The 17,102-nt window shown below is 45.7% G+C and overlaps 1 protein-coding gene across 1 annotated transcript in view; it reads right to left on the reverse strand.

The window, feature by feature from the left end:
* Window positions 1-16,355, reverse strand: part of LOC136949126 (neurexin-3a-like) — a 168,129-nt gene extending 151,774 nt beyond the window's left edge. The window contains exons 1-2 of the mRNA XM_067243334.1: window positions 15,659-16,355; window positions 9,383-9,412 (exon numbers count right to left, since the gene is read on the reverse strand). Coding sequence (XP_067099435.1) covers window positions 9,383-9,412; window positions 15,659-16,355 — 727 coding nt within the window. The remainder of the gene's footprint in view (window positions 1-9,382; window positions 9,413-15,658) is intronic.
* Between the last annotated feature and the right edge of the window lie 747 nt (window positions 16,356-17,102).

Raw genomic sequence — 17,102 nt, forward strand, 5'->3', positions numbered from 1 at the left:
TTTTGATGGCTGCCTGGTCTTATCAGCAAGCAGGGGTGTGTGTGTGTTGTTTGTGTACGTGTGGTAGGATGTGGTGCGTGTGGTCTTCAGAAGCAGGATTGCCCCACAGCGGTTGATCGATGCCCGGTCCTAAGCTCGTGTTTGCGTGTGCGGGCGCGGGTGCGTATGTGTGTGCGTACGCCCGCAAGTGGAGGAACTTCAATGACCTTCCCATTTGTAGAACAAACATATACACAGTATCACACCCACACACACACATGCATGTTGCCAAGAACCCGGCCACCATGGAAAGAGGACGGAGGGGGGGGGGGGGGGTTACCATGGCAGCCACGTGCCGCGATGAGTATCGATTACGCGCAAGAGCGAGCCTCTCAGACAGTGACACACACACATACAATCACACGCAAACACACACACACACAGACCATCAACAGAGGGGTAGTCTTTAGAAGAAAAACATCCAAACAACAAGATTTGACAAGCTCCTAAAGCATTTGGAGGTATTCACCAAAAGACGTGAACAGTGTGTCCGTAAATGACCCACAGACCTAGTGAGCTGCCTCTGAAGTCCTCAGCCTGAACTATGAATGAGGAGAAACCTGCCTGACCTCCGATTGGTGATTAGAGAGTAGCCTTTGTCTGTCTGAGGCCGGGGGAACACAGGATGATGAGATGCAGGTGAAATCAATGCTAATTAGGCAGGCTAACTAGGATCCCATCCATGCATAGCGGAGCTGGACAATGGCTATAGAGATAGAGGGCTGCTGTCCACACATACAGGGACAAACACAAAAGGACATGGACACACACACACAAGGACAGACACACATACACACACACACACACACACACACACAAGGACGAACACACATGCACACACACCATGCACGCACACCAAATACACCATGATTTTGGTAATAGAGACAAAGCACAAAATAACACCCTAGAACATTCTCTCATACACTCTCACACACACACACACACGAGTACACACACATCAGAGGTAGACAATGATCATACAGTCCAGGCGTGCGATCCTTGACCGTCCTAATGAGGATCAATGAGAGTATTCCCCATCGCCATATGGCCCTCTCTGTTCTCCAGCAGGGCAATTATAACCTCTCTCACACACAGACCCAAACACACACAGAGCCGCACACACACACAGACCCGCACACACACACACAGACCCGTACACACACACACAGACCCGCACACACACACACACACACAGAGCTGCACACACACACACAGACCCCGCACACACACACACACAGAGCCGCACACGCACACAGACCCACACACACACATCAGCACGGGCTCGAAGTGGCACACAAATGCACGCGTTAAAAACAAAGATGCCCTCTAAGCATGGTGTCATGAAAATACATACACAGAATTAGATGTTTAGGAAACTATAATTGAGCAATACACCAGCACACACACACACAAATCAAGTGAAAGTTTTTTTCTACAATTATTTATAACTACTAACAAACACAACACACACCCTCATATTCAGGCTACTGCCTCCATGCTCACACACACACACACACACACACACAAACACCAACACATACAATAGGAACCACATATGGACCACTATGCTAATTTGGGTGTGCATTCCAGAGAAGACCTGAAGGGAGTGAGTCAGCTGAGAGAGTTAAAGACCCATCAGAGATTTCACAGATCTAAAGAATAAACAACCCGGGGTCAGACTACAGCTAATCTCACAAACAAACACGCCAACCACTTCAATTTTCTCATCTCACTAAACAGGCCAGCTCTCCTTTTTATCACTCTCTTCTCCTTTATCCTCCTTCTTCTTCTCCTTTCTTTGCACTCTCTCTTTCCTTGCACTCTCTCTCTCTCTCTCTCTCTTTCTCTCTCTCTCTGTATTTCTGAATTTGGTTCTCTATTACTGTGTCTTGTCTTTTTGTCCACTGTTGAAGAAAATCCTCTCTTCACCATTAGCACAAGCTTTTAGCCCACAAACACATACACACACACAAACATCTCTGACTTGTTCTGGCGAATCAAGGGTACAGTCTGTCCCTAAACATGTCTGGTGTGTCAGACAGCTCCTTTGAATGTCAATTGGGTCAGAAGAGAAAGCATCTTGATTGGTCCAGTGATTGCTTCTTTCAGCCAATAATTGTCTGCTTTCTCTGCATCTACCCTCTTCAATTGGACAACATTGCGCACACACACAGGAAGTGTGAGAGTTTTGTGTGCGTGTGTGTGTGCATAATAGCAAGAGTGAAGGAGAGAGAGAGAAAAGAGGGGGACAGGGCGAGAGAGAAAGATGAAGGGAGAGGAAGAGAGAGAAAGAGAGAGGAGAATGAAAATATGACGAGGAGGAGGAGAGAGAGAGAGAGAGGAGAGAGAGAGAGAGAGAGAGAGAGGAGAGAGAGAGAGAGAGAGAGAGAGGGAGAAAAGGCTAATTACACTGAGAGCTAATCTAATGCCACCTCGTTCCCTTTGGGGCGCTGGGCAGGAAAAGACTATGTACAGCTACCCCCATTCACCAGGTGTGACGAGGAGCAATTATCCACCCAAATCCTCTCCCACCAGCCCAAACAGAGGAGGACAGGGAGAGAGGGACAAGGGGGGAGGAGCAGGAGGAGCCGGGAGGGGAGGGGGAAAGAGAACGGAGAATAGGGCAAAAGAAGAGACCAGGAAAGGTGAAGAGAACGGGGAGGGAGAGAGAGAAGAGACGGCAAGAGGGAAAGGGACATGAAAGGACAGGGAGAGCAAGGGAGGAGTGAGAGAGGACGTGTGGGCGGGGAGGAAGGGATCGAGGAGCAAGAGAGAAGAAGAGGAGCGGGAGAGGACAGGGAACTGGGGGGCAAGAGGGGCGGGGGGGGGGAGAAACGAACGGGGGTGGAATCGGTAAGGAGGGAGCAGGGGTGGTGGGAGAGAGGCAGAAAACAGGGGTACCCACACACAAGCGAAGGACAAACCTGAGTGGCGTTTTCGTTTCGTTTCAATGTCAACGAAGGGGGCATCGGGAGATAGATTTTCGTTTCGTTTCAATGTCAACGAAGGGGCATCGGGGAGATAGATATGGACACCCGTGCGGAGATACTTGACACCGTCAACGTGACACACTCATTGACCAACGCACGCCCCGTAGCGTGGTGCTCTCCTAGCAGTGTCCGTCCCGCCTTCATCCAGTCTGCTCTGAACATATCACCACATGACCACGAGCAGGGCCCTCCTGTCTGCACGCCATGGCTCTTATCTCTCTTAAGGAGCTTCAAAGAACTTCGTACACAACTTCATCTCCAGTCACCGGTTGTTCCCTCAGTTGTCACAAGTTGTTCATATTGTTCTTATTTAATTTCATTCATTTCGAGTACATATTTTTGGAACGGGCGTGCGTGTTCACCATCGTTAAGATCGTCCGTGCTCTTAAAACGCATTAATTCCTTCAGAATACCAATTCTTACATATTAAATATGTGTTTTCCGTTGATTTTCCACGCCCGATCGATACTTCATTCCAAATTAAATATCTCCTATTCTTAACACCCACACCCAGCTACGCACTCAATGTCTCAACCTATTCATACACAATAACGACAACCACACAATCGTACACACAAACACACACACACACACACATAGGTTTAACTAAGCCAGAAGCTCAGTGGGGTGTGTCAAACTGTCTGTTCCCTGACAGAGACACAGCGACAGAGGGATTATAGGAGCAAATGGAATTACCGTCCGTCCAAACAGGGGAGATAACCATTTCATTATCAGAGTCTCTCACACACTTTCACGCACACGCTGTTACCTCACTGTCACACACACATGCACACACACCCCAGTGAAGCATCTTCAAACAGCCAACAGGGACTGGGATACACACACACACACACATGCGCACACACCCACACATAAAGAAGCCAAAGGAAATGTCAATCAAATCATAGCACTGTAGTAAGAATACAAATATAGAAGAACCTGCTGAAAAATATACAGCAGCTGCATCTATCATCTTTTTCTATTTTGTCTCACTTGCCTCAACAACCTTAAATCATTCACTTTGCACAAAATTAGCTTGGAAAGACAAATATCAGAACAAGACCGCTGTTAAATAAAGCTAAATGTCAGACTCACAAACTGTGTTAACACCGGAAGAACATTGTGGGTGAGCAAATATGAGAGGGTTAACCTTCCACTTCCACTATTTCCCTCAAGCTCAGTTTAAGTCTTGTTCAAATAAGGGAAGAGTTCTAGGTTAATCCAAAGTCTGTTTAAGTTTTTTTGCAGTCACACACCTGTCTCACTGAGCCCTCTGAAGTGACAGACACACACACTCACACATTTATATATTCATTCAGTCATACATAAAACACATCTGACTCACACTGACATAACCTTTCCAGCTTGGAGAGAGACAGAGAGCCAGAGCCAGAGCCAGAGAGGGAGACAATGTTTTAGGGTGTTATTTTGTTTTTTAGAGAAAGGGAACAGAGGGGAGAGAGAAAGAGAGAGGGGAAAGAGAGAGGGGCGTGGAGGAAGTGAGAAAGAGAGGAAGTGAGACAGATGGAAAGAGATAGGTAAAGATAGGGATGGAGAGAAAATGAGGGGGGGAAAGGGAGGGACAATTCCTAGCACTGATCAGCATTTGATTATCAATGTCTCCTCAAGGTTAGCAAGAGGAGACACCTCCTTAATGCAATCAAACCTGATTCGATAATTAGCATACTATTTGCATAATGTCACCGCAATTCATTACCCAGTGAGTGAGTTTATCTGTATCCCCTGAGACAATCTATCTCTCGCAGCACATGCACGCGCACACACATAAGCCCATATCATTTCCTGCTCCGCATGCCCATGCCACCCCCATTCCCCAACATATACAAACACACTGGGTTACCATCTCCACACCACATAACACACACCGACACAAGCACACATACACATACGATCATTAAAAGCTAAACACACACACACACATAGTTGCAAATATTGCACAAGGCAAACCACCAAAACCCCTTTTGAGCTGTTTCCTTTATATTCTCCCTCCCTGGTTGTGGTTCTTGTTGTTGTATGTTGGCATATGCCGACTGCCAGCATGGGGCATGGCATTACCCGCCAGAGCTCAGCCTGTAACTGTGTGTGTGTGTGGGTGTGTGTGTGTGTGTGTGTGTGGGTGGGTGTGAGGGAGATAGAACAGGAGAGACATGCAGAAATTGAGGGAGATAAACCCCCAGAATAAAAGCATGAGAATGCCAAAGCATGGCAAAGAGAGGCCGAGAGAGGGAGATGGGGAGAGAGATGTGGAGGAGAGATGTGGAGAGAGATGAGGAGAGAGATGTGGAGAGAGATGTGGAGAGAGATGAGGAGAGAGAGATGGGATAGAGATGGGGAGAGAGATGGGGAGGGAGAGAGATGAGGAGAGAGATGAGAGAGATGAGAGAGAGAGAGAGATGTGGAGAGAGATGAGAAGAGATGAGGAGAGATGAGAGAGATGAGGAGAGAGATGTGGAGAGAGATGTGGAGGGAGATGTGGGAGAGCAGATGTGGAGGGAGATGAGGGAGAGAGAGATGTGGAGGGAGATCGAGCGAGAGAGAGATGAGGAGGAGATGTGGAGGGAGATGAGGAGAGAGATGAGGAGAGATGAGGATGTGGAGGGAGATGAGGAGAGAGATGAGGAGAGATGAGGAGAGAGATGTGGAGAGAGATGTGGAGAGAGATGAGAAGAGAGATGAGGAGAGAGATGTGGAGAGAGATGAGGAGAGAGATGAGAAAATACTGGAAGGATACAAGGGGGAGTCAGATGGCTGAGCGGTTAGGGAATCGGGCTAGTAATCTGAAGGTTGCCGGTTCGATTCCCCGCCAGGACCGATGACATTGTGTCCTTGGGAAAGGCACTTCACCCTACTTGCCTTGGGGGAATGTCCCTGTACTTACTGTAAGTCGCTCTGGATAAGAGCGTCTGCTAAATGACTAAATGTAAATGTAAGGAGTGAGAAGTTCAAGGGTATGATACGGGAAATGCTCTAAATCGCTCCCGGGCTACAATATATCTTTTATCCTCTCTCTCACAATCTCTTGCTCCCTCCATCTCTTCATCCCCCCCCCCCCCCCGTATCACCGAGTCTTCCCAGATGGTGTCTGCCTTTCTACAATCACTGGCTCACACCATCATTCAGTCAACCGCACAAAAGACAACTGGTCAACCATACCCCAACCTTTAGTACTAATCCCTGCCTCAATATCCCATGACATCACTATTACTACTTCCTATTCAGGTCAATGGAGTCTGTAAGGGCGCCTTTTCTTCCTCTGTGTACTCAGCTATGCTGGCGACATTCAGTCAAATTGTCTGTGTCAGATACAGGGATTGAAGCATTAAAGTGATAGTCTTGTTTGTTGTCTGTTCAGTTAACATTCTTTTAACGTTATTTATCTCCCCGTTGTTGAAATCATCTATGAAATCGTTTTATGCCCTTTACCGCCACACTTTACAAAAGAGAAACAAAAAGGGGTGAGTTGACGTCCTTTTACGGAGGCTTGATAGGATGAAAAGATGATCCCCTGCTTGGGGAATATGGAAAAAGGCGCTAAGATAAAATCTCTGTGAGGGTTAGGGCGATTAAAAAGGGTGAGAGAGAGAGAGAGAGAGAGAGAGAGAGAGATAGAGGGAGAGAGAGAGAGAGAGAGAGAGAGAGAGAGAGAGAGAGAGAGAGAGAGAGAGAGAGAGAGAGAGAGAGAGAGAGAGAGAGAGAGAGAGGGGAGGGGGCGGGGCGGGGCGGGGCGGGGCGGGGCAGAGAGTGAAAGAGTTGAGTTTCAACACACCTTTATTGTACATTTATTCATTTAGCAGACGCTTTTATCCAAAGCGTCTGCTTTTATTATTCTCTTAAGGATAGGGGAACCTGGACTTTGCGTCACATGACATGCCATAGCGATACCCATCACCAAAAAACCATAATCAACAACAACCACCCCGAAACATATATCTAAACGTCCTTAGGCTTCCACAAATATGAGTCACTCTCCTTCATGTACCATAGTGAGAGAACAAGAGAGAGAAAGACACTTTTGCTCTATATTGACATATCTGTACATCAAAACCATGCCTTTGAGAGCAAGAGAGAGACGAAAAGAGAGAAGGAAGCCCTAATCCACCTTTCCAATTCAACCCACAGAAAACTATTTCAGCTTTCCCAACCAGAGAGGGGGGAGGGAGGATTTTACCGGTACAAGAAACCCCGCAAGTAAGGGATACGGAAAAGGAACAAGCTTAACAGTAAAATATGACTCCATAAGACGAGGACGCGGTTTCCCATTATCCTCCCCTCTCTCTTTCTCTCTCTCCCTCACCCTCTCTCTCACCCTCTCTCTCTCTCTCTCTCTCTCTCACTCTCTCTGTCTCTCTACCATCTTGGCCGCTGTGTTGGTGAACCGCGATGTAAATAGATCCAGAATGAAGGTCCTCGTCCGACTAACAGGAGTCGACAGGGGAGCTGATGGGTAATAATGTCTGCTGTCTCGCAGAGGGATTAAACACAGGAAGCAGGAAGTGAGACAGGCAGGCCGGGGGGAGGGGGGGGGGGGGATGGTTAGTGTGTGTTCCTGACAGTACCAGGCATGTTTTCCCCCACACAGATTCAAATGAGGTCGGGTTGGCGGCAGAAGAAGGGAGACCGGAGGGTGGGCAGTGGAAAAATGAACCCCAGCAATGTGTTAGTGTTGGTCAAACTGACGTTTCATGTTGGGGTGTTTGGAGGTATCTGAAGAAGGGGGGTGGGGGAAAGACAATTGACATATGACTTGATACACTGGACTTCCATGTGCCAGTGTGTTCTCTGTATGAAGTATGAAGTGAGTAAGGAGGGAGGTTCTGGTACCATGCCCTGGCCTCAGACGCTTCCGTGTGTTTGCCTTGTGAAAGTGGTGACTTTGCACATCCATCGCTGAAGCATTAGGGCTGCAGGAAAGCTTTTTGTCTTGGCTTCCCCGGGCTTGTTTTAGTCTCGTATTAGCATCCAAAGACCCAAGGGGCATCAAAGTCGGTCAAACTGAGGGAAGGAGGAGGACGACTCAGGTTTCTCTTGCTCATCATTCCGTAAATCATATTTCAGCCATCACATCACAGGGGCATGTCTTTAATAATTGTATTAAGGAGACGGTCAAAACGGACACTACATTTGTCTGGAGACAAAAAGCAGAAGGGTCCATTCCTAATCCGTCAAATCCACCACAAACAACACAGGAAGAAATCCGGAAAACATAATTCATGAATACCATGACAAATGCCTCCATTATCTGGGCTAGGACAGCCAGAACACAGCTTGTCTCTTTTTTGGGGGATTTCCAGAAGTTTCTCAGCTTTTGTCCAGCGTATCCGACCAGCAAGACTGTAGGTACATGTTTCTTCGCATCTATTTTGAAGGCCTAGGGAGAAGTAACACCATCCATGCCAAAGATTTGGGCATGAGAAGCCCACACTAGATCTTTGGCTGTAAGAAACGACTGTTTATAGATCAACTCTACATACACGCACACACACATTCACACGCTCTCACACACAAACACACACCCACACACAAGCTCACACACACATACACACGCTCACACACACACACTCACACAATTGCTCACTTATCAAGGGAGTACTCCGTCTTTTCTCGCCTTCAATTAAGGCTGCTTTAATTACTCGCTTAATCCAAGAACCCTCGGTGAGACACCATTAGACGAGAAACACTAAACACGCTGAAGTAAACACATTAGAATGGCACGGAGACGGGAAGCGAGGTGGCTCGCGGCTCACAAACACTCACGACACAGCTGTTTTGTTTCGGGGGGGGGGGTGGGGGGGGGTCTGAAGGAGGGAATATAAAGAGAGGGTCTGTACCTTTGCTTTTAGCTAGGAGGAGAGCAGAAGACGTAGAAGTGAGGAGACAGCGTGTCCGTGATGCGAGGGGCGGGGAGCAGGGAAACAAAGGAGGACAATCGTCAGTACGGGCGCTTGGCGGGGTGAGAGATTCTGTTTGTATTGGACGAAGAAACAAGTATCCACATCTACATACGCAGACAGTATGTACATCAATACATGCACCGTGCATCAGTGTCGTGCAAAACACAAGATATTTTTGCCACTGTAGTAGTAGGCCAACGAGAGGGTCCCACACCATTTCAGATCAACGCAAAGCACACAAAGGTTTGTCGTAAAAGTGGCAAACCTGTGGTGTTCTTCCGCTGCACTTGTAATGGATCGTTCGATTTGCTCTTATCGAGCGATGCGTTCAAATGCATTTGGGAATCCTCCAAACCAGGCTCCAAAAAAAACATGCACAAGCCACAATCCCACTCACCACAAACAGAGAACAGAGTGAAGAGAGAGAGAGAAGAGGCATACCTTGCTCCGCCATCATCATGTGTGCAAATCCTTGAAATGTCAAAGAAAATGGAGGGAGGGCGCAAAGAAGAAAGAGAAAGAGAGAACACACTTAAGAAACTCTTTATTTTCCCAATACTCTCGAGAGGTATTGTGGTGACACATATTTTCCCAGAAGAGAAAGCATGGCACCAAACACACTGACAGTTGGACCAAGCTTCCCCTTTGCTGAGGAGGAAGCTTCTGTAGAAGAACTAAATGTTTCAGTAGGAAAATACAGTATTGGTTTTAAATACAAGACCCGTCAGTAGAGGAGTCACTGTACTGTGTTCAGCATCTCCCAGGTCCCTACAATGGATAGCTATATTTTATATCACCGGCCATGGTTCATTCACCATCAATCTTTATCATAAATATATCAGAAAATTACCAACACCTTGCCTACTATTCAGTCACTTTCACATTCATTTTCACGATACTACTGTAAATAAGTTGTAAATGAGACATAAATACTATACATTAGCCATGGGAGACTTTGTCCCCAAAACTTACCTTGGATATTGTTGCTGACCTCTGAAAACAGGACAGAATGGGGAGGAGGGAAGGCAGAAAAAGACAAGAGAAAAGGAAAGAATGCCACCATTAGAAACACTCTCATTACATTTGCATGGCTCATATCATGCAAACTATGACACACCAGACAGCATACAAAGGGCCGTGCTGGGCACGACCTTGTGCATGTATAGCGTGTTTAGCATATAAAACATGGCTGACATCGGTGTCTGTCAAGGGGAACCATAAGCAACAACACTGGAACACTGGAAACGCAGAGAAAGTTTTGGTTCACTTCCTCTGCAACCTCAAATGCATTGTCTCCTACACGCTCGACAGACAGACAGATAGCAGACTGACAAACCAACAGACATGACAAACAGACAAAGAAAAAAGACCACACACACACACACATATACACACACACACAGAAACCTTGGGGACATAAATCTGTGCCGGTGGTATCCTAGCTTACTGTAAGCAGGTGTAGAATTTATGATGTCTGGGCCATTAAGGTAGACTGGGAAAGAAAGAAAAATACCCTCTGTATTGTATGTTTAACTGTCCTTAAGGTCTCTTTCACTGTGGACACCACTCCAGTGACCAGATACCTCGCCGCCGGCTAACAGCGGTCCTCGTCAGGTGACCCATTGGGGGAGTGGCCTTGGGACAGGGCAGAGCACATGACAGAGGAGCAGGTATATGGGAGGAGAAAGAGCCGGCAAGCGGTGGAAGGATGGCGAGAGGAAAGGAGGAAAGGAGGCCTGTGAGAGACTGTTTTAAAAGACCTAGCTTTATTCCAGTTTATTAGAAGCATTTTCTCAGGCACAATTCTGAAATGTCAAATCCCCAAATATTTTGGTTTAAAAAAGACACATTGGATTCAAAATGTAGATAGATTCTATCACGGTTTTAAAAGTTTGAAAAGCCGTAGTGTTTTCGCACCAAAATAAATGGCCTTGGTACCTGATTAGCAACATCATTAGACCACTAGTCGCAATTAAGTAGTGAAATTAGTCAACGTTAATTGAGTCGAGATCCATTAGAATACTAATACTTCGTAGGAGGTAATCAGATATACTGAATATTAGGAATTAATCTAAACGCTGGCAGTGGGAAGTTAATCAGATGTACTGTATTAGATATTAATTCACTCTGAGCACTATCGGGCTAAAGTGAGCGGACACTGAAACAAGCTGCTCAAATGACCATTAGTTTCAGTGTGATGTCTACTAGTGTGTGTGTGAGTGGGTTTGGTGTGTGTCTGTGGGTGGGTTGGGAGGGGGAGTGTTTGTGTGTGTTTAATCTCCTCTAATCTCATCTTTTGAGAAGGGTTCCCTCATACTTAACATCTGTGGCGATGTCTAAAAATGGACAGCCCCATAGTCAACAAACTCCAAAATGGTTCAATGGGAATAGAGGATTTAGTTTGTAGTGTGTGTTTGTTTGTTCATGTGAATGTGACCACAAGAGATGTGACCTCTGCATTGGCAAGGGGAATACACATGTGTGTGTGTGTATGCATACAGTATGTGTGTGTGTTTTTATGTGTGTGTCTGTGTGTTCTGTGTGTGTACCTGTCCATCCCTCCGGTGTAAAACATCCTGTTTAAAACCAATGAGTCACGGTGCTCCAAATACGTTGGTGTCGCTGCTGGAAGTGCTGAATCCTGAACCTGTTCATCTGACACAGGACATGGTTAACTGCCTGGAGAGTGGTGTTCTTCTTATAATCCCTCTGCTCCACTTTGTCTGTCAGACCAACACATCATGTTCAGCACCCATCACAGACCTCTCTCTCTCTCTCTCTCTTACTTTCTTTCTCTCTTTTTCTTTCTTTCTCTCATCATTTTGTCTCCTTTCTTATCTCTCCATCCTGACCTACTTTCGCTGACAGATTAGTTCTTGGTTTTCTGTCCTCGGTGTGTGTGCACACACACACACACAAACAAGTACACACACAAACATACACAAGCATGCACGCATACATTACACAGACGTATGCACACGCTTACAGGTCAAACAGACCCAGGTGGATCGATGGCTATCATCGCAATCAGTTGATTTAACAAAAAAAATCTTTTTTTAATTAACTGCAAAGTAATATGGCAGTCATAGCATATCAACTACCTCAGTTTGCCCATTGAAATAACACTTCCCTCGGGGAGCCAATCATCTGAAAACAGATCGATAAATCAATTCTGGAAGTCTGAGTGGGGCTTGACAAACTTGTTTATGTATCACTAGGCACATTTAAAAAAACAAATTGGCTTATAACTTCTTCCTGTAAAAGGTCAATATGCCGACAACCCACGGAGACTGCATAATTAGTAGAAGTGTCCTGCAGTGTACGATACTTAAGATACTGCTTTCAGTTCAGAGAGTAAGATGTGAGGGCTATAGGGCTGTGTTCCTTACAGGAGGTACTTAAAGGGATGAGGGAGACTACTGTTTGCACTTTTCTAATGCTTCTTAAAGGGTATGGCTGGTGGAGGTGACATAAGCTTATTCATTATTCATCACCATCATGGAATCATGGGATCGTTGTTGTTTCAGTAATTGTTGTGAGCCTAATTGATTGCACTGAATACATTTGGACAGGTTAACACTAGCTGAGGGAGATCCCATCCCTAACCCCCAAAACACACACACGCACACATACATGTACACACACACAATGACAGATTGAGTGATTATGTCGGCAAGCGCAAACTGTTATTATTATGGCCATAATCCGCTCCACTCACAGATTACAGCACAAGCGACTTCAGAAACGCTCCCTTGTCCGTCGCCGCAGCATGGCGAACATACGCTGCAGCCGTAGCAACAGTTACCGAGGGCATTCGAGCCATCTGCTCTGCCTGGGGAAGTGTCAGATTGCTGTTGTTGTGCCCCCGGCAGCCACCAGACGATGTATACAAACTGCAACCTCTCCGGATGTGTGTTTTTTTTTTTTAAGAGAGACTGAACTTTTGAGTTACTTTTTTGATGGGCGTCACTGCATCACAAAAGTTGGAGTCAATTTATTGAATGAAAATAGCTTGAGCTCCACAAAGTTATTCTAGTTTTCGATTTAAACTCTCTTCTTGAATTGAGTAAATGGAAGGTGAATTACTGCATTGTTTGGCATCGACAATGGGTTTGCTGCATTACTTCTAGCATGTCACTTCTTATCTTTTTGACGTTCGAATTTGCACATTTTTCGAAAAGAAAAGGCACAGTGCCTTTTCTTTTCGATTATAAAAAGTACATTATCGTCATAAGTCACTATTAGCCAGTTAGTAGCCTCATGATTTTCAGATTATTGATTTCTGGCCTCAAGGGGGGGCTGTGCTGATAGTTTTCCTCACTGCTTAGCTTAATCAATGGATTTATTCATTAGCTCGAGTTTTACAGTGTTGCCTGGGCCAAGTCTTTTACAGTGAATTTAAAAAAAGAGTCCTTGGATTAAATTGTCTGTTGGCTGGATTTGAAGGCAAGTGAGTTTTTAAGAGAGTTAAGGGGGTTCAAGTTTTAGGGGCGTAGACCGTTGAAATGTTTACATCAATAACGAGCGATAGTAATAATACTCACATCCCTACTGTACAGAGGTATAGTGGTGTTAACTTATACTGTAAGGTGATATAAATGTTTGCCCCTCCCACTAACATTTAAACCAAACCTACACCCTTGCACATGAGCATTCGTGCCACATATTTACTATTTGATGCCAGTGTATTCAATGGCATGATATAATATCGCCCTCCATCGTAAGCAACGGTTGTTTATCGTTTTATGATTGCCTGAGCTCCTGTTCACTCTGCCAAACTACAACATGGCTATTTTAGTCCCCTTCCACAAGCCCTCCCCCATGCTAACAGTCCCCTATCAGTGAGCTGCAGACTGCAGACTGCAGCCAGCCAAGCAGAAAGCAGAAAAACGAGAGACAGACGTAAATCAGCGTAGGAGTGGGGGGTCCGGCCAGAGGGGCCGTAAATCAGAGGGAGCCGGCCCTGGGCCGACCCAGGCTGCAGTAGCCCCTGTTTAGCCACGCGTGGCAGGAATGGAAGGGTGGGTTGGTAGCTGTGGATGGAGGTTTGTTGGGAACAGGGATGGGGATCAGGAGCTAGGGCTGAATGTTTTGTACTGGCACAGGAGACACAAGTGAGATTGTTATTTTGAATATAGAGCAGTCCGGCACAGTCCATGGGACAGTATAGAAACACAGAACAAATATTCCCAGACATGACCACACTTGACTCACACATAAACACACACAATAATGATACCCAGGTTGATGTTAGATCAGAAATATTATATCCGAATATTAGACAATTCATACAGCACACTTGACTTTACTTTTTTGGCATCACATTATTTCTCTTCAGCAAGGACAACAATGTCTAGAGTGAAAGGGACCTGAATGGCACCAATTCAATCAGCAGAAAAACACAGCAAAGCAGCTTAGCGCTCATCAAGACGAAGGGGAAAATAGAGGCCTGTCCCATTTCTTTAAACAAGAACTGAGATTAAGTATTGTATCCCTTCTTTTCCACGTAATCTTTCAATTTAAGATTGAAGTGTCCTTTTGTTCGTCTCTGGACGTGTTGGTGTGATACTAGATTGGACATAAATGTGACATTTCTGATGAGTAGTGAAGAAAAGCAACCAGCGAAGAGAAAGGGTGTAGAATGAGGGGCATAGAATGAACATGGGAGGAAGAGATAAACAAACGATTCCACTTGATGTTATCTGAGATTTTTTTCTTGCACTAAATCAAATTAATGCAGGGAAACATCTTAAATGTGCGGTTTTGTGACCTTAGGCAAGAATTCTTTTCAAACCAGGTAAGTAAAAAAAAAACAGATAGGTTTCCCCCGCTATGTTGCGAGTCAAGATATTTTTTTATGTGCCTGCTTGAAGAAAATAAAACAGAAGATGAAGGAGGGGAAAACAACCATTTAAACAAAATTCTATTTTTGTCTTACCAATACCAGCTGTAGCGAGGCTGGGGGTAAGTGGAGGACTGAAAGAGGCTGTTTTGTGATTGAATCAAAGCAGTAGCAGAATTCTCAGCACAAAAGGATGTGATTTTAACACCTGCCATGGTGTGATTGGATGGAGAAAAAAAGCTCAGGAGGCCCCCTTTCTCTATAGGCGTCCTTATCAGTGCCTGCAAGGGTGGCGCCATTAACCTATACCTTGCTGGCTAACCGAGCTTAGATTAGCCGTGTGCGTTTACAAGTGCGAGTCACACACACACACAGGGATAATAACAAACGATGGGGAAGCTAGCCAGGGCAACAAAGCAATAAATTCTTTGAAGTCACTTGGAACGTTCTTTGACTATATGGATGAAAGACTTAAAGGTGAAATGTAGAGCAATGTCAAACCCTGCGAAAAGCGGATACAAAACACAAGGCCAGATTAGTACCCCAAAGGGCCCTGGACACTGAAATTCATGTGCCCCCCCACCCCCCACCCCCTTCCAATCATATTTCATTTTTTGTAAACAACTTTATTTTATTCTGATTAAATAATTATCAAGATTGAGGGCCAAGCAAGCCTTGAATATATATATTTTTTGTAGCCAAAAATATATATATATATACAATTCTCCGATCGCGGAGGGCCCCTCTCTGCCCAAGAGCCCCTGGGCCCAGAATTCCCATATGGTACATCCGGTCTTGCGAAACACTACAGTGAATCAACCATGAATATTTATAACATAAAAATTGCAAATAAATTACATGAAAGGCACTTTTACCTTCGTTGCAGAAGCGGCCCTTGTATTCCGTTTTGGAACAATCGCAGAGTGGTTCTCCGTCCACCACGGAACAGCTCCCACCATTCTCGCACAGGTTCTCCGTGCACCTCCCATCCGACTCCAGCCGGACCTTCAGACTGCTTAGGAGAGTGGGTTCCGTGTTGCCGTACTTGAGATCCGTAATAACCCCGACAAATGGCGGTGCATTGCGAACCGTTGGCAGGGTGAGCGCTGACGTGCGGATGTCCAGCGGAACTCCGCCTATGAACAGATCGCTCACGATCTTCATGAACTGGCGCTGGGGCCGCACCTCGTCAGCCTTGGCCGCGCCATCCAGCCCCAGAACCGTCCGCAGGTTGAAGCGGCTCAGAGTGGCGAAGTGCCAGCTGCTGTCGTTGACCCGTTTGTCAGAGACCACACTGGTCTCAGCGCAATCGATGCTAAAGCGCAGCTGCAGCTTGCCCTCCACCACCATGAGCTGCAGGAAGTCGCAATAGCCCCCGTCATCAAAGTAGAGTAAAAGCGCGGTGGACGCCTCGGTCTTGAACTGGAAGCTGAGGTCGCCACGCGTGCTAGCGTCCCAGCGGAGGTAGCGCGCCCACTGGCCTTGAGTTCCAGTGAACTCCAGGCCCAGACACAGCCCTAGCATTGTACTGAGGAACAGCTGCAGACGCACATACAAACCTAGAGGATCCATGGTCGAAAAGGAACTCGTGTTTATAATCCCAGATGGTTAGATAGCATTGAATTTGTTTTGGTTCAAAGAACTAGCTCGAGCAAGTATCCGTTTTATTTATTTTTAGTAAATATCCACACTTGTATCCAAAAGAGAAAATGCCCAGAGATTTTTAATAGATTTCTTTATAAAAAATAGTCTCTTAATTAATAGTTAATTGGTAGAAGGGAGAACAGTCGAAGAGTTAACAGTCATAAGGCCATTCACATTAGTCAAGAGTCCAATCGCTGTGCAGCAATGAACGTTATAGGGAAATTCTAGCTGCCTTCCCTAGGGTAAAGAGAGGAGAGACCGAGGGAGAAGGGAGTAGAAACAAATTTGTTTCGACGATTCAAAACTGAACTTTTTAATCCCTTACACTTCAAAGAGGTTGTCACAGAGATTCATGAGGTGAGGTCCAGTTGAGAAGATTGTTATGGATCTGAGAGGGAGAAATACTTCCTTCTTCATGTTGCCTGCTGGGATTTGTAGTTTGTGGGTGATCTTCTGGATTCCCTCAGTTCCATCACTGTCAAAAAAAGAAAGCAGAGACAAGAAACATCTCAGACATTGATTTTAAGTCAAACCATTAATCTGTTTGGCAACATACTCCAAATAAAATTTTACGAGAAGGCTTTGTTGTCTGCATGTACATCATTGTAAGATTAGTCCAAATATCTAAATTCCCCAAGATGCAAATCTGCAGAAAACAGACAACAAATAAATAGC

The sequence above is a fragment of the Osmerus mordax genome, chromosome 9 (genome assembly GCF_038355195.1).
Source record: "Osmerus mordax isolate fOsmMor3 chromosome 9, fOsmMor3.pri, whole genome shotgun sequence".
In the NCBI taxonomy this organism is placed as follows: Eukaryota; Metazoa; Chordata; class Actinopteri; order Osmeriformes; family Osmeridae; genus Osmerus; species Osmerus mordax.